Below are 26,988 nucleotides of genomic sequence, written 5' to 3'. Positions count from 1 at the left end.
AGACATGCAGTTTTTCAGAACAAGCAGAGAACTTTCAGGTAAAATTAAATGAAAAGAGACTGTTGAAAGATTCTTATCCAATAATTTAAACTTTGAGACAGTGGGAAAAAAAAATCTAAACAAATACACTCAGAACCCAGTACAGTGTTTCTGATCGAGCTCTGCTACCTAACAGCAGGCAGAGTCCAGCCCTATACTGGTGTTCTCGCGTGGTGGCTGCTCTAAGCCAGCTCAAGCATCCACAGCAGGGCAGACACTGAGCTTTTCTGTAGGCAGTACGAAAAGGACAAGCCCTGTCTAGGGAATTCCATCTGTGGGAGAATCCTCAGTTCACTGAACTCTGGGAATGAAAATGTTTTAAGTCCACAGAGCAGCCAGCTCACACCTGTTATCAAAGCCCTTGACGATGAGGCAGTAGGACTGGCCCATGTTTGAGGCAAGCCCAAGTGAGACATAGTGAGGTCCAGGCCAGCCTGGGTTACAGTGAGGGTTTGTTTCAAAAAGAAAATAAAAGAAAAAGAAAAAATCCAAAGAGCACATATAAATGTACCCTAACAACTGATTATCAACATCTGACAAACTGCTAATGAAGCAACTCTCAAGTTTTTAAAATGATACCTAAATCACTGTATTTTACAGAAAAATCTTCATGCCTGTACTCTCTGAATCTTTTAATATTTATTTAAGACAATCTCTAATATTCAATCTTTCCTTCCTTCTAATTCAAGAGCAAATTCAGCTTCTTTTTCTCAAAAATAAAACAGGATGTGGTAATAGTTTAAACTTCCTAAGGAAAAAAAGGCAGAAAATGAGTTTCGTCTTATTACCTGCCAAAAACCTGTCCAAAGCATCCCTAAATATCAAACATATACGTTAGTAACTGACAAAAGAGTCCCAAAGACATGACCATAAATATGCATCAGTTCTAATTTTGCTTTAGTACGGATGATTTCTTGTGCAAAGGCAGTTGCTTTCTTGATATAAAAAGTAAGCAACTAAAATTTTATGAAAATCTGTTCTGTACCAAAAATTCCATTCTAAAGTAACTGAACATTCAATACTTTAGTCTCGGTATTAAAACATTAACAGAAAACCAAAATGATGTGGACTGACTGACATCTGTCCATTAAAAAATGACATTGACAATTAGTTTAGCATCAAACTCAACTTTCTCAACTGAGAAATACATTCTCAAGGTTAGAAGGAAACGCAAATGAAACGAACATTTTCCTCGCCACTCTCTCTCTCCACACCCTCTGGTGGAAGTGCCTAAAACAGTGGGACTGTCTGGTGGCCAAGAGAGCGAGGGGAGAAGAGCTGCTCTGCAGCAGGAAGCGTCTGTCCTGGCACTGTCTCTCCAGAGCTTTCTGTATGTAAAATTATTCTAAGTTGTACGGCCCCTTAATTTTACAAAAGAGCATTAAAGAGATTTCTACAATTGAATGAAATAAAAACTAACTGTTGGAGGGGGATGCAATCTGTAATAAGGTTTTAAGGAACCTTGTATCTAGGCAATGTTAATTTCATTCTACTTTATAGAATAAAAATAACTAAATCAAAATGCTTTGGAAAAAAAAGATCATAACCATGAAGTCCTTAGAATGTCTATTGTTCATTCTGACCTGTTTTTTCTTTTTTTAAAGGGGGGGGGGGGGACACAAAGGTTCTTAAGATACTTTTGTCATTTAAATTTTAAAATGCAGCATTCCAAAGCCATTTTAATTGGCTGGGAAATGAGATATTGTGCTTAAGAAGTTAGCCTAATTAGCGTGAGAGTGAACAAAGTTTTATACTGATGCAAAATCCAAAAATGATGGAGTGAAGCAGGAAACAAGCCTACAATTGTATCTAGTTGTTATGGAAACTATTCTACAAGAGTAGAAATGTATGTGTTAAAACATCAAGTCAATAAATGGGGATTTCTAACACATTCATTCCATGGAGTAAGACTAAGTTCGTAACTGTGAGATTTACCTCACTGCTAATAAATTTATCTTCGATTTGGTATATGTAAGTATCTTCCCTAGAACAGCAGTTGCTATAGTAACTAGAGACATTTCCTCACATTCAGATCTCCTGGTTTACTGTTTAGAAGTCCCTAAAATTGTGGACTTTAAATTTATGTTCAAAGAAGTCCTGCATGTGCCTTCTATTAGTATATTAGTAAGAAGGTACAAAATGGACAGTGCCAGCTCTTCTGCTCGGGTTTAGACTGGAGCCCTTCCCCATTTCTATAACATCAAAACATGTTAGAACAGCTGACAACACTGAATACAGTAGCATCGTTATTCTGCGAAAACAAATCCAAAGAAAAGCTTTCAATGACACCCCCATCTACCCCCTCTATTTAACATTACCTGGTATAATCTGAGACTTTGCATGGTTTCTTTCCCAAAGAAAAGGAACGGACCTCAGAACCATGGTCCAACTTTCTTTTCATCTATAAGGTAAAACAGATAAGTTGTTGTTGTTGTTTTAAATTACCTGGTCCATTATCAGACTTTGAGTTCGCATGCTAATATTAAAAACTGTTAATTTTTCATGTACCTACAATGGTGACTATTGGTAGTTTAAATAGAAAATATATTACATAGTTTTTCCTATTTGCTTTACTCTTATAGACTGGGTAGGTAATATTCTCTTAGTATTCTGTTGGGATGAACAGTGTATGGTGATTTAGAAACTAATATTCATCATATCCTTAGAGAATTATATACTTTTTATATTTCAGTTTAATAACAAGAAAAATTTTATTAGCACACACAGAAAAGAACCATATTTAACATGCCTTTCTTAGTAATCTTCATTTTTCTTTAAATTTATTTTAAGCTAAAAAATTAAATTAAAAATTTCACAAGCAAAAATATGGATAACTGAATTTTAAACATTCATATCATTATAAAAAGGTAGAGAGCAATGTACATAGCTAATCTTGACTAGTGATTATAATAAAGAAGAAAGTAATTAGCGTGGACAACAGAGACAGTTCAAAAGAGTAAACCCTAACAGCAGAGAATCTGCATCTGCTACAATAAAGCTGTAGGAGAAGCCATCAGCTGCTACATGCAGAGTATACACAGCCCATATTCAGGACAAAATAGTCTTAAAACAACGGAAGGATTTTAAGAGAGTGAACTATGACTAAGATATATGTATATAAGACATGTCCAACACGTACATCCTAAAGGTTTCTCACTATGCGATGTTATGCTATCAATACATTCAAAACTGCATTCTGTTGATGTTAATATTGAAATTTACTTTTTGTATTTCACTATCAATTAATGTAGGTCATCTGAGTATATGTTTATTTCCAAACTAGAAAATAAGATCTGTTAAGGTTCAACTTTTTCTATTTCAATACCCTCTCTTGGATTTGCACGTACTCACTAGCTACTGTATTATTGCATGTTATGGGGAGATAGCCATCTTTATTTTTATAGTAAAGTAGAACCCCTATTTTGCAGCAGCCTCATTTTCCTACCTATTGCTTCACATAGGAACACATGGAACATAGTATATATACTGTAAATACTAAAAAGAACGTAAAAGACTCAAACTCTAGATGGGACAGCAAGGACTCTAGTCATCATGCACAAAGTCTTCCAGTCAACACTGGATGGTTCTAGCTGTGAAGGTTCAAGAAGCTTATGCACAATTTATACCTAGTTCATGAAATACCTACTGGGGAAAATGGAATTGGTCTGTGTTCTTCCCTGGGAAGTTTCTATACTCAGATCATTTTAAAAACAATCCTCTCCAAAATATACTGTTTCTTTCTCTTTGTAAATAACTGTATTGAAAACCGGACATAAATAATATAAAAGCTGTAATACATAGATAGCCATGTGCTTCCACGTGTATAATTCACAGACACACAGATATGCACATGTACACGAATGAGTCCATCAGGAAGGTCATCAGCACAGAACTTGATAACTTTCACAGATGTCTTTCACCATCATTATGAGAATCTCTGATACTCATCTGAATTAAGTCAGTAATGCTGGCTCTGGCTCTCAGAACTTCCCAGAATGTCTTGTAAATACACTGGTACAAATGCCATCTGCCACTAAAAGCAAACTTTATTTCCATCTTAGACTCTTTCAATGAATAAAAATACTTAAAACATATATCAAGGAAATCACCGAGAAGGGGGTTTTATGTTTAAATTATTTTATAAAACAAAGCACCTTTTGAATGACTATAAAAGTCTTTTAAATATTGTACTGTTAACCGAAAATACTGACTTTACAACCATAAATTAATTGGATAATTTTTTAAGGTACCACAACTAGTACAATCTCTTCAAATATGAACCCCACACATTTCAGTGACTACACTTTAAGAGTTAACTAGTGAACACATATGTATGTCTATGGTACAGGAAAACTGAACAGAAAGGTTCACGAAAAGCCAAGTGAGGCTGAGTATTTCCAGGTCAGCATTTAACGGAGCCACATTTCTCAAGTCTGGATACATTCTCAGTGAAAAATTCTCAGATGAAAATATACATTTCATTTTAAAGCTTCCCCCAGCTCATGCCGTCGCTCCATAGCTGCTTACAACATTCATGAAATAAAACAGAATACCAGACATCCAGCCACCCACCAAAATTAGAGGATACTGCAGCCATCTCTGATGATACAGATTTTCCTTCTCAGGCAGGCACACACACACAACCACACAGCACAGGAAGAAAACAGATTACTTACTTTGTAAAAAATCATTTTTAATGTGCCGTAGAAACCCATATTTTCTGTATTTTTCCCCTTCAGGGATTCTGTGCCCCCGTGTGTCCGGCTGCTTGGCAGTCTCTGACAATATAACCCCTTTTCAGGTAGGTATGTCACAGATTCTAACGTGGACATGCTCAGGCACGCCAGAAGAGGAAGATTAAGCAGCGGAACCGGCAGCAAAACTCCCCAGCACCAGCAGACGCAGCTCAGAACCAGAACGCTGCTCGGGACGCACACACGCATGCAGCTCCACTGAGGAGAACTCGGGGAATAATGAGCGAGAACCCACAAGATTATTGGAGGAGACTATGCCCTGTCAAAGCCTTGACTGAACAGATTCCTCCCTCAGCAGCAGAGGGATCAGATTACATCTTCCCTTGAACACAGAATGGTGCAGTCCAGGGTTCAGCAATGCAGACTGCACATCAATTATATGGTGATCTGCTCCAGGGAGCCCGTAAGCACACAACGCGCCGAACAGAGGGCGGACGTGGGCAGCAGAGACCGCCCCCACATGACAGCCCCTCTCCCCTTCCAAACTTTCAGGAGATTATTTTTGTGTTTTGTAAAACCCACATTTTTGGCGAGTTTTAAATAGCACTCAGCGTTACCACAAATAAGTCCTTCCAGAAACATTTTGAAAATGAAATGTATTTGGGTACCCCCGCCCCCAAGGCAAAAGCAGGCTATTTCATTAACTGTCATCCCACCAGCCAGAGGGTGGTCAGAGGCTGATCAGGCTCTTCACCTAGCTTGGGCAATACGGAACGGGCAATTCCAAAGGGAGGAATTAAATATTTTGGGGGGAACTGCCAATAAAGTAAACAGGTTTGAAGCATATAGGTTTTGTTTTTTTTAAAAAAAAAAAAAAAAAAAAAAAAAAAAACAACAACAACAGAAAACCACCCAGAAATGATGTAACATAAGATATATTTCGGCTGGTATGCCTCTTATATTAAGATTTAATGAAAGTATTTTTTATGCTTTACCATTACATTCTTTTAAAACATAGTTTTCAAGATAACTACCAGTGATTCTGGGGAACCAAGAGGATTATCGTTAAAGATAAGCCAATTCTACCTAATGCAGAATGTTTGTCTGAAGGCTACTTTCTCCAAAGTGAGCAAAAGCTGCTATACTCCCTGCTCACTGGGGAACCTCCTGACTTTTGTCCAACCTGGGTCAACAGGAGATAGTGGACTTTGATCTCAAAAACGATTTTGACAATGCACATTGCTTAGCATTAAAAGGGAACTTTATATAATAATAAAGAACTGCCTAAAGGCAACATTTTTCTTAGAATGATTATTGTATGAATTTAGGTATTCATCTTGCAACCTGCTACACAGTTGGAGGCGGTGATAAGGCTCCTTAGGTAAGAAGAGCCTGTTATTAAGTGCCCAGCTAATTAACTCCTACCTTCCCCACTAATGTTCTTTATTACAGGTAAGCTATGCACCTATAGTTATTTAAAGTACTTAGTTTCTTTTTCCAGAAAAAAAACAAAAACAAAAACAAAAACAAAAAAACCCACCAGTTGAACACTGACTAACAGTTCTGCATGGTGATAGAATATTGTATAAAATATCAACTTTAAAAATGCTCACTATTATCACTAAGACAATCGATGTAAAGCCGTTTACTTTCAAATGAAAATAGGATAATGTAAAATTTTATGGAGATGCACTTCTTAGATTCTTTCATAGAAATTATGTTGTACTATTATCTTCTCAAACAGACACAATATGTACACAAATACTTAGCAAAAGTTAGTTTTCCTAGCCATCAATTCATTTTCTTCAAAAGGACATTCTTTTAAAATTGAAATCTCTTAATTGGGGGGGGGTGTCCAATAATTAGGAAGATACACAGACCCCTAATTACTAGTTGCCTTATGATTTAGGAAAATAAAACACAACAAAAAACAGCAAATAGAACTTCCTTGTTTGTTCCAGGCTATTGAAGAACATTAACAACAAGCTGGAATCTCCTGTAGAATTGTCAGGGTCAACCATCTTGTCTTGGGTAAACTTAGTGAACCAGGGGTAGGACAGGCCTATGTCAGCTGAAACTGTGACCTACCTCCAACTGAACTAACCTTTTCCAAGTACTGAGTTAAGAACAGAGATGAACTTTCATTAGTAAAACTGAATACTATCTCAAAATGTTGCTGTTGAGTCTTCTATATGGTCAAAGGAATGCTCTCATGGTTACACAGCTGCCATGAAGTTACAGGAAAACTGGCTCATAAATGTTTATTGGAATAATACACTGGCAAGTCTATACTTCCCCCATTCCTTCATCTATCTAGGTTCTCACTTGGGAAAGACTTCTATTAACTTATTCATTTGTGAAAAATACGTATGGTTATAATCGCTAATGATGACCTCAATCTAGCAAGTATTTAAACAATTCTCCCAATACTTAATTTACAATGCTAATTTAATTGACAAAGCAAAACTAGTTAACCAATTTTCTAATCAGATTTCAAAGTAACAAAGTAAAAATTTTCCAATGTCCTTTGAAGTCCTTTCAATGAAAATTATGCTGTGTCTTTCACCAAAATCCATCTACTCATGAACATTGTAAAGGAAATCAACCACATAGTCTGATTTCTGGCTGTCTTAGCTTAAATACTGATGGTCTCAAGCATTAGTCACATTTTTATAAGATCCTTGTTTCTACCAATATTACACCTGGGTAGACAGAAACATTAGAATTTTAGTTTATGATCTATGTAACTCAGCTTATTTTGTATTTTATGCCTTATACTATAATATCAAATAGTAAGTTCATCAAAAAGATTAGCTAGTGGGTTACTACCACTAAGTAAATATTGAGAGGAGTTGTATAAAATTTTAGAATATCACATTAAATAGATATTCATTACAATAAAGTAAATTTTCATGTAATTTCAGCTAGGCAATAAATTTTCCATTCTTTAGAAGCATCCCTTGTGCTAAGAAACTATAAGCATTACTTAAAATCTATTAGCAAGGTGAACAACTTTTGAGTTGGTGATGTATATAAATGGATGCCAGCAGTAACTCCAGAAATAAACACACAGATACATGTTCTGTCGCAGAGCCCAAGCCTACAAGAGATCATGTTTGTAGAATGGTTAACTCACAGAGCTAGTCCAAGTAAACAGGCTCTTTCTCAGCAAATGGTTGGAATCACTGAGTTCGTTAAACTAGGTGCTGGTTAGAGACGAAACCAAACAAAACCTAAGTACAGTGAGAAAGAATAAGCAGTCTTCTGTGGACGGTGCAAGTGCAGTCTGCACACACCGTGCGGACAAAAGAAAGACTGAGCCCGAGTCCTCTGCCTGCCCTTCAGGCTCACGACCCCTCACACTGCACAGCTCCACTGCCGCTGCACAGCTCCACTGCCACTGCACAGCTCTACTAAAGGTCTTAGAATTGCTTCTGTCCCAGCACTCTGGCGTTATCTTCATACACCTTCATCTCTACTAACTACTCTTTGAAGGTTCATATCTCACTCAAGTTTATTTGTAGGACGTTCAGAAAAACTTTATGTATCAAATAACAGCTTTAAACAACAACTGGCCATACAAGCATGCAGTAGCAACCATAGCATAATTTAGTAAAGACAGAGATACATATGTATGTATGTATACATAAAGTATGTTTTTTAATACCTATTGTGCTTAGTATTTACAGGCTTATTGTAATATAATCAGTTGGTTGTACCGTGACCATAATTTCTTTGTTACCTTGCTAACATTTAAAAATACATTTCTACCTCATAATAGTAAAAGGATGTGTCTGTATTTTGATGCCAGTGATTCTGTTAGCATGACAACTCTACTCTGGGAAGGAATAGGAAACTACCTACCACAGTTAGCTGTCTTGCCCTGAGCACAGAATTTAGATTAGAGACAGTTCAAATTTTCTACATCAAAGAAAGGAATGCCAAGCATGTTGAGGCTGTAACAAACGTTGTGAAACGTTACCAACTCATCACCATTAACTTTCTGGGATGTAAGTTCATACTAAAAGGCTCCCAGCATCTGCACGTGTATTGCTGCGGTGAGGCATTTCCTACATTCATTAAAAAACGTGTCAAGCATAGGACAGTATATGATTTAAGACATTTTCTTCTAATGTATAGTAAATTAAGAAAGGACAAGGTAACACACATACACACACACACACACACACACACACACAGTTCTTAGAACCCACAATAAAATTAGTTCTAAAAATACTAAAATCTAGTTTTTGAGACTACTTTCCAACTAAACCAACACTATAGTATTAACGCGTTACTAAAAACCACCAACATTAAACAGCATAATCCATAACTTAAAATATAACTAAAAGCTTACACAATGAAGACTTTATAACACGAAAGCTGTGACCATAGAAAACCAAACTGCAAGTGAACACAAAGCTCTGACTTTACAGGTTTTATTTAGCTAATTATAACTGTAAAAGTAGTATTTTCTTTCTTTCTTGTTTTATTTTCCTTCCTTCAAGTTCAAGCTATTTAGTATCCTCTTTACAAAGAACCAGCCTCTGGTAATTGACACAATCAATTACAATGTTAATGCAGAGATTACAACACATGTGTACATACACAAAAACCTAAATGCATAAATGTCCACACATCCAGAACTTACACACAGATGAAAGATTTCCATTTAGCATAGTCACAGAAGAAAATAATAAAGATAGGAGTTTTATTTATTTTTCTAGAATTATATTTCTGTAGAACTGTCGGGGACTTAGTATGAGGGCAACATCCTTCACATTCTAGTCAATGCCTGTGCACTAGCCTGGCACCAACACATGCAAGCCATCTTTGAGTTAGCTCCAATTTACCTAAGAAGTACTGAGTTTCTCCATCTCATTCATACTTCAGATCTACAACATAATATTAGTATCTTAAATCTGTACATTATTAGGTATTTCCCCTTAAATTTTTATTGTAAACCTATTCTTATAATAATATTTTTCAGTAAAGTAAGGAAAATGTCATGGAAAAAATACAAAAAGAGGTCGACTTTAAGAAAAACAAAACAGTAAACTAACACACAGGAAAGAATGAAACGATAAAATTAATTTCCCTTTAATGTAAGGCTTATAGCCTAATTTACTATCCTATTTTCTCTATCCACTTCCAGATTTATTGGATGTCCAAATGTATGTAAGAAAAGTTTTCATAAATCTGAAATCTTATGTGTGAATACCAAGCTTATATTCATTTCAAGGTGTTTAAAATTCTGGAGTTAAATTAGCTATTAGTCACAACAAAGTTTGGGTCATTAAAAAAAAAAGCTAAAAGCTAAGAAGTAAAAGTAGTGTTATCCATTGAACCAACAAAAAAGTTGAGTAGTAGTAGGCATCCATATGCCATGGAATGGACCTGGAAGCCATCTAATCTAGATGTCCTTTGTGTGAGGATGAACAGAAGATGCAGAATCAGAGGAACCTTGACTTAAACACCAGTGTACCCTCAGTCACTTGGCCTTCATGAGCTCAGTTGGTAATGGTATTTACTCACATACCCCACAGTCACTGTAAGGACTCTGTGAATGTCCAACATGTAATGAGTATCCTACAAATGGTAACTGCCATTAACAGGTGAAAAGGCTAAGAACTGAGTGTCTTACTTAGGTTAAACAGGACTTGGCTCTGGCTCCAGAGCTCAACATTTCTAATTCCCATTACATAGGTGGTGGGTCAAGCTGAGCAAAAAATCAGACACTGCTAAAGAAAAAAAAGTGCTCTGTTATTTAGATAATAATTATAAATGCAAACTACAAGCTAATCTTACTCAGCTCAACAGAACGATCACTCTGGTCCTTACAACCATGCTTCTATTATTATAAGTAGGAAATCTGAGGAAAGTGTCAATTCAGGAAAAGGTGACAGAAACTGAGAAGAAAAGTTAGGTTTAAAAATCTATCAACTAGCCAGGCAGTGGTGGTGCACGCCTTTAATCCCAGTACTCGGGAAGCAGAGCCAGGAGGATCTCTGTGAGTTCGAGGCCAGCCTGGTCTAAAGAGTGAGATCCAAGACAGGCACCAAAGCTACACAGAGAAATTCTGTCTGGAAACAAACAAACAAACAAACAAACAAAACAAATCTATCAACTAAGAAATAATAATTGAGAGAAATTCTCTCTCTCTCTCTCTCTCTCTCTCTCTCTCTATATATATATATATATATATATATATATATATATGTATGTATAAAATACTAAAGACAAACAAGAATACTACATTAAATACTTCAGGGTAACTCATGCACCACCCCATCTACTAACTCAGTTACCTAACATTAAAGTTTCAATGTTCTTTAATTTATTAGCCACCTAATTCATTTAAGAGGCCTGCATGCTTTTCTGTACAAGGAGAACTTACAGAAATGTGTAAGTAGGCATGAAGACTGCATTTTTCATTTTGGTTGGAAATATTGACTAATAAGAGGTCTTTCTCTTTCACAGACACTCACAAGCAAGTTGTATTCTTGAATACAGTGTAGTGGAAAGGACAGTTTAGAGAGATTTCTTAACCATTAGTAAAATGCTATACTCCTAGTGCACCTCAGGGAGGCAGAGAGAGATATGACTCATTGATTCCCACTAAGAGGACCCTTACTATTAAAAAATGAATAGTTTGTTTGGAATTTTTTCCATATTGTTCTACCATCAGCCCTTTCTCCTATGTCCCTAGATTCAAAAGTTTCTTTCTAAAATACCTACGTCACTACTATTTATCAAATACCAAACTGGGGAAGGGCTACTTTGAAGTTCAACAATAACCCCTTAAGGAGGAGGGAAGAAAAACCTAAACATAAAAATGTTAATGGTGGCCATCTAAGTGGCCCTATAGGCCTTCTCCTTCTTTCCTTGCCCGTCAATAAAGAAACAAGCTTGATCTCTGAGCACCTCTTATGTGTGCATAAGCACATTACTTGGATGTAGTGTGCGTGCTCTGCGGGAGGAGGGAGACAAACATACTAAAATACGAACACAAGAAGTTCATACCAGCTCTAAGACAAGAGTAGAGTGCTAGGAAACAAGTGAGCAGTTCAAGGACAGGGTAATTTGGAATGGTAGCACCTAGGAGACAACTTTCAGTTAAAGTGATAGGGTTGAGCCCAGGTTCAGGTTGTTCAGAGAGGATATGGCCATCTGTTTAGGCTGAAGCAATGGTGAATGATGTAGTCAGAGAGGTAAACACAGGTCAGAACATGAAGGATCATACAGACCACTATCAAGAGTTTGAAAGGCAATGTGAAGTCACTAAAGGACTTCTAAATGGGAATGATTTAACACAACATTCCTGTATAATGCCTGCCCATACTCTTGTGTATTCTCATCAATGTAAAGTTGTAAGTCACTCACAAAGTGATCATTACCTTTTGAAATAAGGGATACAATAAGGTCTCTGCCATGTAAGCACAGGACCTCAGTTTGGATCATCAGCACCTACATAAAAGCCAGGTGAGGTGAGACTGCACCTATCTGTAACTCTAGCGTTGGGAGAGAAGGGCAAAGACAGAAAGATCACTGGAGCTTGCTGCCCAGAGCACCTAGCCAAAAATTAGCATCAGACTCAGTAAGAGACTGTCTCAAAAATGAAGGTGCAGAGCTGTAAGGGACTACACCCAATGTTGACTTCTGGCCTCCATTCACCTGCAGGCACACGTGCACATGCCCACTTGAACATACACACACACCCACACAGAGACATGGTGAAAAGTCTAATAGTATTTGACCTCTTTTCAACTGCTCCATATTATAGTTACCACCTCAAAACAGCTCTCAAATATAGCACCTAGTTCAAAGTCCACTAAACTAGGACCAAGAAGAGACCTAAGAGCAGGTGATCTCCCAACCCCTAGCTACTATGTACCACTTATAAAGCACCATTTGAGGTTCTTCACACTTACTCATGCAGTTCTGTGAGAACCAAGGAGCTAATACATTACAGCCCTATCTCGCTTTCTGTTCTCATTTGATTTCTACATTGGATAATTTACTATTTTAGAGGGCAACTAGATTCAAATAACCAATGACTATTATTGTATCTGCCAGTATTTGCTTTAACAAATGTCCACTACAATAAAAGATGTACTTACTTTCAGTTATCGGAGCTGAAAGGACATTTCATCATAAACTATTCTCTGTGACCATAAAGGAACACAGAGAATAATCACAGAACCTCCAAGTTAAAGAAGACCTTCAACCAGAGTTGCTCTTACCCACAGATGCAGCCTGGCAACAAGCAGTCATAGATCTGCTTTGCAACTCTATGACTTGATATGGTTGACTCTCTGACTTTGGCAATTATGTTCAGTTGCCAACATTTGGTGGGTAGATACATAAAGTCAGATTCAAACACTGAACTTTTAGAAACAAGCATTTCTTCTCACCAACTCAGTAATTTCCTAGAATTCAAAATAACAACAGACAGTTTTAATCAATTTCTTCTTCCTTTTTTTTTTTTTAGACAGAGTCTCACTCTGTAGCCTTAGATGGTCTGTTAAGTAAATTTTAAAAACTCTAACCATGAATCAATGCCTGTGAATACAAGCTTACCCCACTTACTTGGAAACACTGAATACTTATTCTACATTGGTTGTAGGCTAATAAACAAAACACCACCAGTTTTTTGCTTTATGAAAAGTACATCAGAGTGATCTTTTAATGTAGCTTACTTGCTCTTCCAAGTATTTAAGCATTTGATGTACTGTCAAGTGAGCAGGAAAGAAACCAGTGATCACCCCACTATGTTTAGAAAGAAAGGAAGGTGCTAAATATTCATATCAAAAACATCAATTTACATTTGAAGCAGTTACTGCGTGTATAATTTAACAAATTGCAAGAATTATGAGTAGCATAATGCTTACATGATCTCCTACCTGTGCAGCAGATTCCAAAGACAATTTGAATACAAAAGCATATTGCTGGAAATAGACGGGCTATTAGTAGAGTTTGACATAATCTTTTATTTATAAATTCATTCTGTTTATTCACTTAAAAAATTAGCACATGATCTAAAGATGTATACCAATAAATACTTGAGACCTTGAATGTCTAAAAATTGACTTTAAATGGTTGTCATACCTGATATCTAACTTCAAAAGGTTCTTTTTTTTGTGGAATGGTATCTTGAGTTTTTCATTTGTCAAATGAAGGTGTGAAATGGAAGGATGGATGAGCAGATGCTGGGATAAACTGAGATCCACTCTAGCCCTGGACATGGCAAACAGCTGGCATCCCTACACTGTGGTTTGATGGTTTTTTGAAAAGTGATTTTTAATCTTTTAAAAATTTATGTTTACAAGTCAACATATGTGTACGTTTTTTAAGAACCTGAACTAACCATATTAGGAATATAGTTAGAATACAAACTTAAGACTAGCAAAAAGGTGTCACACTTGACCAAAATCTTAAAATCATGGCATTTGTTAGTTCTTGAGATAAAGATGTACACTCACAGATAAATAATTTCTTTATGTTAAGCCTCTCCTTTAAAAATTATCCTAGAGAAATAAAATAGCATATTGAAACATCTTAAAGATATTTCAAGAGACAATAAATGAAGATCTAATCCGCAACACAATCACACCAACAGCAAAGATTAAAATTAAATGTTGCTTTCTAAAACATTTTTATTTATCTGGCTTTTATTTAACAATAACAATGAACAGGTTTTTGCCAGGCCAAGCTATAATTTACCTCCACTAATCTATTCATTCCAAAACTTTAATTTTGTGAAATCACTGCATTTGTTCATATATATGTAGCACAGGAAAAGGAGATTACTGGGATTAATTTACACAGTGATTTTCTAACCCCAAACCCCATGGCAATACAATCAATTTTAGCCAAACACTTTCTGAGTGATATAATGGTTTCCTATTTTCTAAACAATAAAGGAGAAGGTGAAAAGCGAATTAAGGGTTAAGCTTTAAAAAAGAAAATCTAAATCTACCACATTTGAGAAGTATTGAGCCAAGGTTAGCAAATTCTAGACATTAGCCAAAATTTTTTTAAAAAGATGTAAAGCTGAGCATAATATAGTAGTCTCTATCCTAGAATACTTCCTAATTCACAAGGAAGGGTAGATAGGTCAGTTAAAAAAAGAAAAACAGATGAGTATAATTAATGAAATCTATTCCTCAATTCATATAACAACACGTACAGCTAAAAAGATGAAGAGATAACTATTTCTAGGAAATACATATGATAATATCTGACACCAAAACAATACAGGGAAAAGTCACTAGGTATTAAAATGACTGTGTGTTCCTTCAGTGGCCACAATCAAAGAGGCTATAAGCAACTACTTTACCCGAAGGTGTCCTTCTAGGAGGATGATGTGCCCTGGGAAGAGAACATACCAAGTGAGGCCTTTTCCAGGTGGTTTTGTTCACTGGCTCAGGACAACTGTGCAACAGCCTATGACAAGGGTGCCATGACTCCAATCCGATTTTTTGTGAAGAAAGAAGCTGAGAGTTTAACTAACTTCCCCAAGGCCAGAAAAACATGGTAGTAGAACACAGGCTGATCTTGGCCTCTAATTACAGAATGAAATGGTATTCTCAAAATTACGGCAAGAACTATTGGTAGTTCAGATATTCTAGGATGTTTTCTAGGATGTTATATGTAGATGAAATCTGCACCAAAGCTATGGTAGACATAGAGAAGAGACAAGCCAGGTACCAGGTAGCTACATGTGTACACTGACACACTGCACATATGAATTTGCAAAACAAAATTGCATCTTTTTTTTTTTTTTTTTTTTTTTTTTTGCTTGACTAGCTAGAAGACAACAAATGAGCAAGCTAGGATTGTTTTTGTTGTTGCTGTTTGACTGTTTCTGCTTTCTGGAGGACAGGAGAGAAGGAGCATGTTTCTGAGACATCCAAACTAGGATGCACCATGTATCAACTGGCTCTGAAGCTCAGAAGGTCTGGACTGAAGAGGAAATAGTGTAAGTCACCTGCACAGAGGTTTCTCCTAATTTCTCCCTAAAATCTCCTCATTCTAAAGCTGTCAATCACAGTGAAGCCAGAACCTTGTCACAGTATGACTACCCCATTTGTCTTCCCCATAAGACTATAGGCTTCATGACAGCAGTGACCATTTCCATTTTGGTGCTTCTGTAGTGCATCAACAAATAATACTCATAAGAGATTATTGGCAATGTAAGATATACTTTGCCAGATAAACACAGACGTACAGAAATAATTTTAAAATGTTATCTATTTAGTTTATTCTATTATATATTATTTATAATTTTGTATATTTATGTATTTTCTCCCTAGGGAAATGTTGTGTGTCTCAGAAATATAATTTGATACAAAATGGAAATGGAATGGAATGGTTTGAGACTTCTCATACCTTTAAAACTGCCCCACTGAATATAAACTTTCACTATAAAAGGAACATACTTTAACAATGTTTATCAATGTACAATATTTTCTGCAAATCTCAGGTAGTTTTATTTATTTATAGGTATTAACAGAATTTGTGCCTCTACCAATCCAAAAAAAAAAAATACAAGCATGAAAGTTTATAAACAAACATGTTATAACTTCAAACCCCAAATTAACTATCTATATTTTATATGTAATGTGCATTTATGTATTTTAATCTCCATTAACAAGAGTTTTACTTACATTAAAATTAAAGCAGATACTGTACATTTTACACATACTTTCCTAGCTGTATTTCACTTTAGCAGTTCTTTTTAATAATTTTCCACTGAGACAGAATATATAAAAAACTAGAGTTAATATAAAGGAGCCAAGCTGGGCGGTGGTGGCCGACGCCTTTAATCCCGGCACTCAGGAGGCAGAAGCAGGTGGATCTCTGAGTTCAAAGCTAGCCAGGTCTAGTTCTAGGGCAGCCAGAGCTACACAGACAGAGAAACCCTGTCTTGATACAAACAAACAGAAAGCAAACCGGGAGGGGCCAGAGGAGCAAGAAGCTGCTGAAACACTTTCTTGTTGTTTTTTTCTTCACAGTCTTGATACACAACCATGGCTAATCTGGCACTTGTTATGTACCACAGAGTAGCATCAAACTCCCAAGTCCTTATATTACAGATAGATGTGTGCTACCTCATCTAGCTGAAAGTTTTAAAAGTAAGTACTGACAGTCATTTCAATTTGATCTCATGTGGCTTTATGGGTATGAAAAATAAGCACAAGATAGTTTAACAAGACATGCCTCTCTTCATACTGTTTCTAACTTTACAAGTACGTACCTTAATCTTCAGTATACCCAACACCACACATACACTCACATTTCTAATTCTTCTGCCATTTTCATCTTCTAATATTTTAACACTGTATAGCAAAACTGAGCACTATTGTATTTTTCAAAGTATATATTTTGCATATAGCTTGAAATTTAATATATTTAAAATTATAACGGCACAAACTGGTAAGAGACAGTAACTGATAGGATCAATGCTTCTGGATCATGTTAGAGAAAGATAAAACACACTAAAATAAAGAAAAAGCTCTTCAGATGTTTTTGGAGTTGGGGCTTGCCACTTATTACCTTTAGTATTAATTAAGATTCTAAAAAGGTCTGTTCTATTCAAAGCTGAACAACCTGGAAAGCTCTAAATTCATGACAATGACCTTGGACTTTCTCAGAAGGATTCTTAACACACTCTGTCATTAGTAAAGCCTGCTCAGACACATGCCCATCTGCCAGCACCCCATCTGCAAAAGAGCTTCTTATTCTTATAGCCAGGACAGCTTCTGCCTGCTTCCTCCTCATCTCTACACACCAGCTGTATGGTAATGAGTGCGAGCAGCTGAGAAATACTGCACGATAACAAAGCTAACAAGAAAACAGCAGAGCAACACTTCCTTCCCCTCTGGGAAGCAGTGGCAGCAGGAACATAGCTGATAAGCTATTAAACAGGGGTGCAGACCAGAATAGTGTGTGTGTGTGTGTGTGTGTGTGTGTGTGTGTGTGTGTGTGTGTGTGTGTGGTGTGTTCATACATGTAAGCATGTTGAAGCATGGCTCCTACAGGACTAAAATACACAAGAATGAAGAAAACACAGTGTAGTAAAGAAAAGTCTAAATGTTTAGGTACATTTGCTAATATCTGAAGCTCAGTTCTCCCGAGTTTCTGCCTGCACAGTAATGAGCACCACTTTAATCAGATCATCTTCAAAGATGCCAACAAGTGTGTTCCATTTCTTAATTGATGAACTTGAGGGGCTTTAGGAAGGGAAAAGGTATAACTTAAAATCATAATGGAAGGGACTGACTAGAGACATTGAAGGAAGTAACAGAATACATGAATCAATAAACTGTTTTCAAGTCTTATATAGCACTTGTAAAAATTCCATTTAATGGCATTTTAAGCCAACACCAAACAAAATACAAAGATGTCATGTATCATTTTCCCATTGATATAGACATAATGGGGTTAATTTTTATACAGGGTAGTCACACTGAATGAATCTACATAATGAAGGTAGAGCCAAGTCACATTAACTTTCTATAGGCAGTGATTACCAGTCACTCAGCAAACTAAAAAAATTGACTATTCAAAATTGACACTATGCATTTTCTTTCACAATTTGAAAAATATTCAAAATACTTACTCTAGAAATCAGAAGTAGAAGTAAGATATATTGATATTGCAAATTGATCATACTCTTTAGCCCCATGGGCTTGAGGACAGTGAGCTCTTGTTACACAGGCACACTTCCTGTGGATTCTTTTGTTTGGCCATTACAGCAACCCTATGATGTAGATAGGCTTACTTGCTAAGTATTTACTTACTAAGGCTTACTTAGTAAACAATACAGTAAGGATGCATACCCAGGTCTGGACGGCGCCATCATCCACGGACTCAAGCACTCCACTATTCTGACATGAACCAATAGTGAAGACTGAGTTTGCTTTTTTTGCTGTTCTTTCTAAATATGGAAAGCAGTCCTCAGATCACAGGAAGCGTTGAAAAAAACCAAATTAATAGATGGAAATACATTTGGCTCAGTTTTCTCTTAGTGAGAGTCAGGGGGAAAAAAAAAGAACTATAAAAATGTGTAACAAAGTGTGTAATGATCTTAGTTTTAATATTGAAAAATAGTACATACCAATTACAGAATCTTAAAGTAAGATTATATATTAATCTAAGTTTTGTTTGCTTGACAAGCTGACAAAAATTTCCCTCACAATCTTGAAAGGCTCTTATAAAACAATTAAGAGCAAATTGCAATGATTGTAGTAGTATGCCTATTTTCATGAATTAATTTACTCACATTTTACTGTCTAACTACAAATGAATTTTATTCTTTTAATTAACAACACATTCCTTGACTTCAAATACAAATTAAGGATGTGAGTTTTTGCAAAACAAGAGCTTTGCATAATACACATGAGAACCTGAATTCAACCTAACAGAGCAGGGCCAACTGTGCACTGAAAAGTGAGACATCCAGTTACCATTCATCCAAGAACAAGTCTGTAACTGCAACAGTTTAAAAATCCCCAAATTCAGACAAGAGACACAAAAACAGTGCAATGCTGCCTCTACGTGTTCACAGCAGTAGTAACAATGACATTCAAAAAAATCTAAACTGGTAAAGACTTCTGTGGACGACTGAAAAGCTATAAATTGCTTACAAGTGAACTACTGCATATGAATCACCCAAACATAAATGTAAATAAGCACATAACAAACTTCAGTTCCCACATTCAAGAACAACAGTAAAGGAGAAATTTAAGACAATAGCTTTATTCAGTATCACTGTATTTTTTTTCTTCTCAAAACAGATCTCAATATCATCATATGAAGATATCACAAAATAACCTACGACAAGCATGTTAACTGTCCATGTGTTTTGGGGGTCAGTATTTAACCTTTTCTGTCTTGGGTTTCTTTAGGTTTATTTTTATCTCAGGTAGGAGATTGCTATCAGCAGAAAATTTTATACCACATTTCAAAAACTCTTAGATTATTTCTATTATTATTTAACTGATTTATGTGTTAGAGACAATTAACTTTTCAGAGAAAATAAGAGAGAGGGAGGGCAGAGAACTCAATTCTGGCTGAGGAATAATTCATATGCAAGTTACTGGGATGTGGTTGACAGAACATTAAAGACTCTCAAACAAAAGTCTTGTTATAAAAATACAATTAAGATGAAATCATGTATACTCTTTAGGTAAAGTGTGTATATATCCATGTATGTGTGTAAACTTATAAGTGTATACTTACAAAAAAACTTTTAATACAAATTATTGCAACTAATTTTAAAATAAAAGTATATAATAAAATAGGGCTGGGAAATGGCTTAGCAGTTAAGAATGTGTACTGCTCTTGTAGAAGACCCGAGTTTGGGGTTAAGCACTCATTATTAATTGGCTCACAACAGCCTGTAACTCCAGGAGATCCAATACCTCTGGACTCTGGAGAAACGCATGCACGTGTTCTTGTTCTCTCTCTCTCTCTCTCTCTCTCTCTCTCTCTCTCTCTCTCTCTCTCTCCTCTCTCCCTCCCTCCCTCCTCCCTCTCGCTCTAAAATAAATATTTTTAAGTGCATTGTAAAATAGTCTGGGGAGCCGGGCGGTGGTGGCGCACGCCTTTAATCCCAGCACTCGGGAGGCAGAGCCAGGCATATCTCTGTGAGTTCGAGGTCAACCTGATAGCCAAAGTGAGTTCCAGGAAAGGCGCAAAGCTACACAGAGAAACCCTGTCTCAAAAAACCAAAAAAAAAAAAAAAAGTCTGGGGGTTGGAGAGATGGCTTAGTGGTTAAGAGCATGGGCTGCTCTTCCAGAACACCTGGGTTCAATTCCCAGCTCCCACATGACAGCTCACAAATGTCTATCCAGCTCTAAGTGATTTGACACCCTCATATAGACATACATGCAGGCAAAATACCAATATGCATAAAATAAAAATAAATTAAAAATAAAAATAAAAGAATCTGCTGACGTATTTTGGCACAATCCAAATACAAATGCACTCTGTAACTACAACAATGTCTGGTCTATTTAATACCTATTTGATGAATGAATGAAATCATGTACCTATGGGTTTTGTTCTTGTTTTGAGACAGGGTCCCACTATGCTGCCCAGGTTGACCTGAGCACATACATCTTCCAGTCTTAGTCTTCCAAGTGCCGGCATTACAGGCTACACCATGTCCAGCTTGTCATTCTGGGTTTTTGACATATGACTACAGAATGAGAACAGGAGATACATCTCTCAAGACAGGAAGACATCAGTGGTCTCCTTATCAGAAGCTGCTCTGTCTTATCCATCTTTACAATGCTAACAAAATACACAAAGAACACAAATCTGTAATGGAAGGTTAAAGCTAAATTAGCTGATCTTATTTTAACATACACAAACCTTCAAATGTGGTTGGGGTTCTTTCCTGTGATTTAATGTATATTAAACACTGATGAAAAATGATACTTAACTCCAAACTATCATTATATTACAATGACCGACTAGGTTAATAAAATTTAGGTTATTTATCTATCTAATGCATGCTTTAAATATATATATGTATCTGTACAGGAACTTAAGATAAAGCTTGGATAACCCTGACATTTCCAAGTGCATTCCATTTTAAATGTAAATGATAGTTATAAATCTTACAATCTACAGCTTTTTAATTCTGAAAACAGCTAAATTCTTATATGTACATTCTGAATTTTAGAAAAGTAATATGGTATATATATTACATATTACAAAAATTCCTAGCATATTATATTAGTATTTATGCAGCAAAATAAATAATCATTTAGGCAAGTATTAAAGGAGGCCATCACACGTGAGCTTTAAATTAAGTCTTTTAAATCTTAGTTTCCAGAGCTTGTTAGATTTCTGGTGTACAGGCAAGGGACTGGGTAGATTTATTTCAAAGTATTTACTTTGCCAGGAACTTACTTCCAAGTTTATTTTTAGTATATTTTTCATCTGCTGCTCACTCTACAAGTCCTACTAGTCAATTTGTTTCTTAAAGTGTAAATTACAAATGTAAGTAGCCCTGTTTTTTGATGCTAAGGCTACTAACCATTTATACAGCTTGCTACGGGTGACAAGAAATGATTCAGTATTTCCTCAGTGTGGTTGTTGATTTGCATATCATGTGCTAATTAAATCTGCTTTATGCTTAGATTTAACAATGGAAGCAAAACCCAATGTTAATAAAAATCCAATGACAAAATGTCTAGAAAGCAATGTCATAATTACATAATTATGAACATTCTGGGTAAAGATGACCTGTTCTATATACAGGTTCATTCAAAGTTCTCAACTCTGTTCCATGTACTCAGTATCTTTTGGTGAGCATTAGTATTAAACCAATGGGAAGGTAAAGGTGATTAACTAGCAGCAGAATAATGGAAACCCCAGCCTCCAGTGAAAAGGATGACTAATGAGTAAGTTCTTATTGCAGACCAGTGCATAGCAGTGGTTGTTACCCTGGAGACTGACCAACTGCTTGAGAACTACATAACTCCTCATTGTAATACAAGTTATTAAACCTTCCTATGCCTCAGATCTCCCACACATGTAAATAGGAACAATATAATTCAACCTACTTCATGAGGCTATCTTAAGTATTTGATAGAAATAGTTAGAGTGGTGTCTCATGTGCATAACCAATTAGACGCTTCCATTACCTCATGTGACTGTCATCAGAACATGAGCATCTCCACGAGCACTTCTGGCCTCCTTACACTAGAATCTAAGCTCCGTAAGAGCACAGCATTTTTCTCTCTAGTCCGGTTTAATGCAAAGGCTACAGAAAAGCTCGCTCTCAACTTGGTCCAGGCACTCTGTGCCAGTGGATAACCTGCAGCAGCAGGATTAACGTGAGGAAACAAGACACAGGCATGAGCAACAGGCCTGTTCCTTGACTGGCCAGCTGCTTAGCAAACACCATGCTTGAAGCAAAACTACTCTCAAGTTTTCGTAAACGTTGAGGGCCCCTCTTTGTACAGAGGCCCATTTAGGCATTTTTTCCTCTTGTATTACAATGGCTTGAGGTTTTACCAAGATGCTTAAAGGATTGTATGTTTTTGTTTTTTCATAACCCTGTTTAGGAGTTTCTATTTATAGCAAGTGCCTCACATGTTACAGAGAGTACAGACTCCCCAGGAAACCATGATTTCTACTTTGTTTACTCATGTCTATGCATGAGGCATGCAAAGTTCTCAGGAATAAACAGAATGACAAAATTTTAAATTGCATAGTGTTACATGGTAACCAACTGGTGGCCTTAAGAGCACATTAGAGGACCTGCAAATGTCAACCCTTCTGACGTTCCAGTGGAGCTGTGTGCAGAGGGACACTTGGGAAGCAAAGTCTCTACTCCTCACTCTAAATTAGCTCTCTCCAGATCAGCTCCCACAACACTCATCTTCCTCTTCTAAGTATTAGGCATTTTTTTCTCTTTTAGCCTTTTCTGACACTCTCAAGTCCTTGTGCCTCCTAAATGACTCCTAGATGACTACACTATGTATTTGTTTCCTTCGCTTTCAAAACTGGTAAGTAGTAATTACTTTTAAAATTAAGTGTCAAACTGTATCTGAGTTTGGTTAAATTTAGAAAATGAAATATTCAAAATCACAGCTGCACAGTCATTTTAAAACACGTAAACAAAAACATGCTATGCTCTAACAGCACAAAAACTCTTAGAAGGAATTTTCAACTTTAACAGCTATTTCAACAAACCAGTCATATAAATATTTATACTAACTTTCTCCTGCATTATCACTTGCAACATAAAAAAAGTCCTGGAGTCAATCTCTGTAGTCTAAGAGTTGACAGCCTAACTGAAGCCACCATGTTTCTACAAAGCAGTCACACAGCACCACTGAGAATCCCAAATCATGTCAAGGGCAAAGGTAACACAGCAAGTGCAGTAGGTTAAGGGGAATGGATGAGGACCACTAAGGCAGAAGCCAGTGCCTGGAGGAAGGATTAACCATCCAGGCAGGCTCCACTGTGAGGTCTTCGAAGGACCTGGAGAAACAGACCCACAGATAACACAAGAGGCTGATGTATGTTTAAAGGTTTTCTATCTCTCTGTTAAAGAGCTATCCACGCATATCTATATATTCAGCTGAAGGTTCCTAGAAACAGATGTTGAGTGAAATCTGATTTGCCTATCAAGGTATCCTAGATGAGAAGACTTGCTAACAGCTATGAGGAACGAAAGTTAATCATGGCAAGAGAGGAATGCTGAAGAAAGGGAGAACAAGGTAAGCCTAGAAAGTGGCTAATTGGCAAAGCTATGACAAAAATGTTCGACCTAAGTAACACTGTACAGAAACAGGCAAGTATCTCTGGCAGCTGCTGCTGCTAGCAAGAGATTATTAATAGCAATACACTTTGGGAGAGGCTGCCATTAATACTGTAAAAATACCTCACGAAAATCCAGAAGTGTAAGAGTATAATGTGACATAAAAACCAAGGCATCTATCAGAAGACCAGTAATAAAAGAAGACGCTGAATCAGAAATACATTTTTTAAAAAATCACACATGGGCAATCTATTTGTATAAAAACATAGAGCACAGTTTAAAAGGTATGAGAAGAGTAGAAAACCCTTACAGTTGGAAATAATACAGATGACAAGTCTACGGCAAATGTCCTTTCCACATTAAAGAAAATGATCACTGTGAACAAATAATTTTGGATTTATTTTCACGTTTTCTTCATAAAGAAATAATGACATGTACTTAGTGGAAATTCCAGGACAGATATTACCTAGGTAAATGTCCATAACATGTTTCAGTAAGAATAAATAGGCTTGGGATTATCTTTGTATTTTAATAATGTTAGAAACCCCCTGTGGCATTTTTATAATTGGTACAATTTTCTGGAAAGTGACTTATCACTAGCCACTAAGAATGGAATAAAGTTAATTCTCCTTTACCAAATCATTCTACATCTACAAAATCTGTGCATAATGATATGATTAAAAATTGTGTGTGTGTGTGTATACATGTCACTATTTAAATTAACAACTGTATAAATGTCATGTACTTAGCACACTTATGGCACATTCCTGTGGCAGATGAGATACATTCCAGAGCTCATGTCTTAGAGAAACACTAGCAACACAGTAAGAATGGGTACAACTGTCAATTTGGTTTAAAAATAATTAAATATTTAAAACTATTGTTTTGGTTGTTTCTGAGCAGTAAAATTACTAACAATTTAGGAAGTAAAAAAAAAAATCTTTGGCATATAATAAGCATGTCCTATTTTTGAGATGTAAGAGGTATTAAATATTAGAGGAAAATAAAATGTCATTATATAAGCTATTGAATTCAGATAATTTGGAGAGATGTTACACTTCTAAATTCAGAATGGTAGTACATTATACATTTGCTTTACTAAGAAAGGCTGTCATGACTGGCATACTCTTTAGGAGCATGCAAAATCTCTATACACATGAAGATTTTACTACAAAAGGGATAATTAGAGGCACTCTTCCTAAAACAAATAACAATACAACTGCTTACTAATTCTGGCAGGCCTTTGCTGAAAAATTCTAACTGGGTGGTCTAAAGTCCACTAGTAGAACATTATTAAAATTACATACAGCCTAAACTAATGAGTTTTTACATACAAAACAACCTATGAAGTTATGTCTGAAGGAACATTAAAAATTTGAATACAGCTTTGACTCTATTAATGGCACAATGATTAAGAAAAAAATCCAAACCCCAAAAAGTACTTCGGAGGAGGTGCTGTGTAACTCTGTCCTTGCCCACAGCACTGACTGAGGCCGTGGATGGGAAGGACACTGTGTCACTCTGTCCTTGCCCACAGCACTGACTGAGGCCGTGGATGGGAAGGACATTGTACTAATGGGAGACAGACCTGTCTCGAGGGCTGCCAGCCGAACACAGCCACTCAGGTACATCCCTGGCTAACAAGGAGACAAAGAACAAACTAGCAAGTGACATGAACATTTCAAGATTTTCACTGAGTAAAACTGTTTCATATTGGTGACTTAAATTAAAAACCTCAAAGGTGATTACATAAGACATTTTAAGATTATAAATGGACTTTGCTGCAAAAATGTACTTGTTGGTCAATATCTCCTCAGAAATGCCTTTTAACAGTAATATGCTCCCAGACTTACCTTCCAAGCCTAATTATCACAGTAGGTGAAAGGGTCAAGTTTGTAAGGAAAAAGCCTGTGTAGCCCACAAAGGATGGTAGTAAGGATAGCGGGCACCTGTAGGATCAGGGTTCCAAGACTAAACGCCAGCTCTGCCATTCACCACAACAGCTGGGCAAGTTCTCTTGGTTAAGTCTCCAGTCCCTTATCTACTACCTGGAGAAACATCTTGGCTTACAGTATTTATCTTGCATTTAAACCATTTAAACTAAAGGCTCAAAAGAAAACTATCCGGAAAGAGCAGTACCTGGACTACACACTGGGCTCTCTAAAATCAAGCACGGTGGTGTATAATCCTGGTACTAGGAAGGCTGAGGCAGGAGAATCTCTAGTTCTAGACCAACCTGAACTACACAGTGAGACTGTCTCAAGAAACAAGCACAAATGAATAACAGAGAAGGACTCACGAGTCCTTTCCCACACTCATACCCGCCTGTCACCAAGCTCTGCCCCACTCAGTTCTCCATGCTGCTGAATGAAGCCTGCACTCCACAAACCCAAAACATACAAGCCACTCTGAGGTCATTATTGGGCCATGAACTAGCACAACCAGGTGCATGAAATTTTTATCTAAGCCGAGTGGTGGTGCACACCTTTAATCCCAACACTCAGGAGTTAGAAACCCTGTCTCAAAAAAAAAAAAAAAAAAAAAAAACCAAAACAACAACCCTATCTATACCAACAACTACATATCATCCCAAAATTTCTGACAAAATAGTAACACTGAAGAATAAAACTAAAAGAACAGTCTAGATTCTTAAGTGTTCCAAAGCTGAAATGAGTAAAGTGAGATTTAAACACTGAGTGGTTTTCTTCAAAGATACTAACTGTAAAATTTACCATATTTTTCTTAGTTAAAAAATTTTGCATCTTTGTGTTAGATGTCCTCAAAATGTAGAAAAAATAGTGTATCGGTATTTCAGAAATATATTACTATCATAATTAAAAGCATTCCAATTTCAGAGAAAAAATAAAGTTAAGCAATTATTTCTGTCCTTCTAAAGGATAATCAAGGCTTATTCCTAAACTTCCGTGATACTAAGAATTGCCTGTAGAGCTTATCTTTGAAAGGAT

The 26,988-nt window shown here is 36.4% G+C and overlaps 1 protein-coding gene across 8 annotated transcripts in view; it reads right to left on the bottom strand.

Moving 5' to 3' along the window:
* The window catches only part of Fbxw7 (F-box and WD repeat domain containing 7), a 164,203-nt gene that overhangs the window by 22,358 nt on the left and 114,857 nt on the right, over nt 1–26,988 (bottom strand). For 7 of the 8 annotated variants that reach the window (XM_036189869.1, XM_036189868.1, XM_036189867.1 and 4 more), the window contains one exon: nt 2,358–2,440. In XM_036189869.1, the coding sequence (XP_036045762.1) occupies nt 2,358–2,440 (83 nt within the window). Of the gene's footprint in view, nt 1–2,357; nt 2,441–4,715; nt 5,160–26,988 lie in introns of those variants that run through there. The other variant, XM_036189872.1, reaches the window with a different exon arrangement.

The sequence above is a fragment of the Onychomys torridus genome, chromosome 6, assembly GCF_903995425.1.
Source record: "Onychomys torridus chromosome 6, mOncTor1.1, whole genome shotgun sequence".
In the NCBI taxonomy this organism is placed as follows: Eukaryota; Metazoa; Chordata; class Mammalia; order Rodentia; family Cricetidae; genus Onychomys; species Onychomys torridus.
The sequence above is the reverse complement of the archived record's forward strand: the minus strand, read 5'-3'. Positions and strand labels throughout refer to the sequence as shown.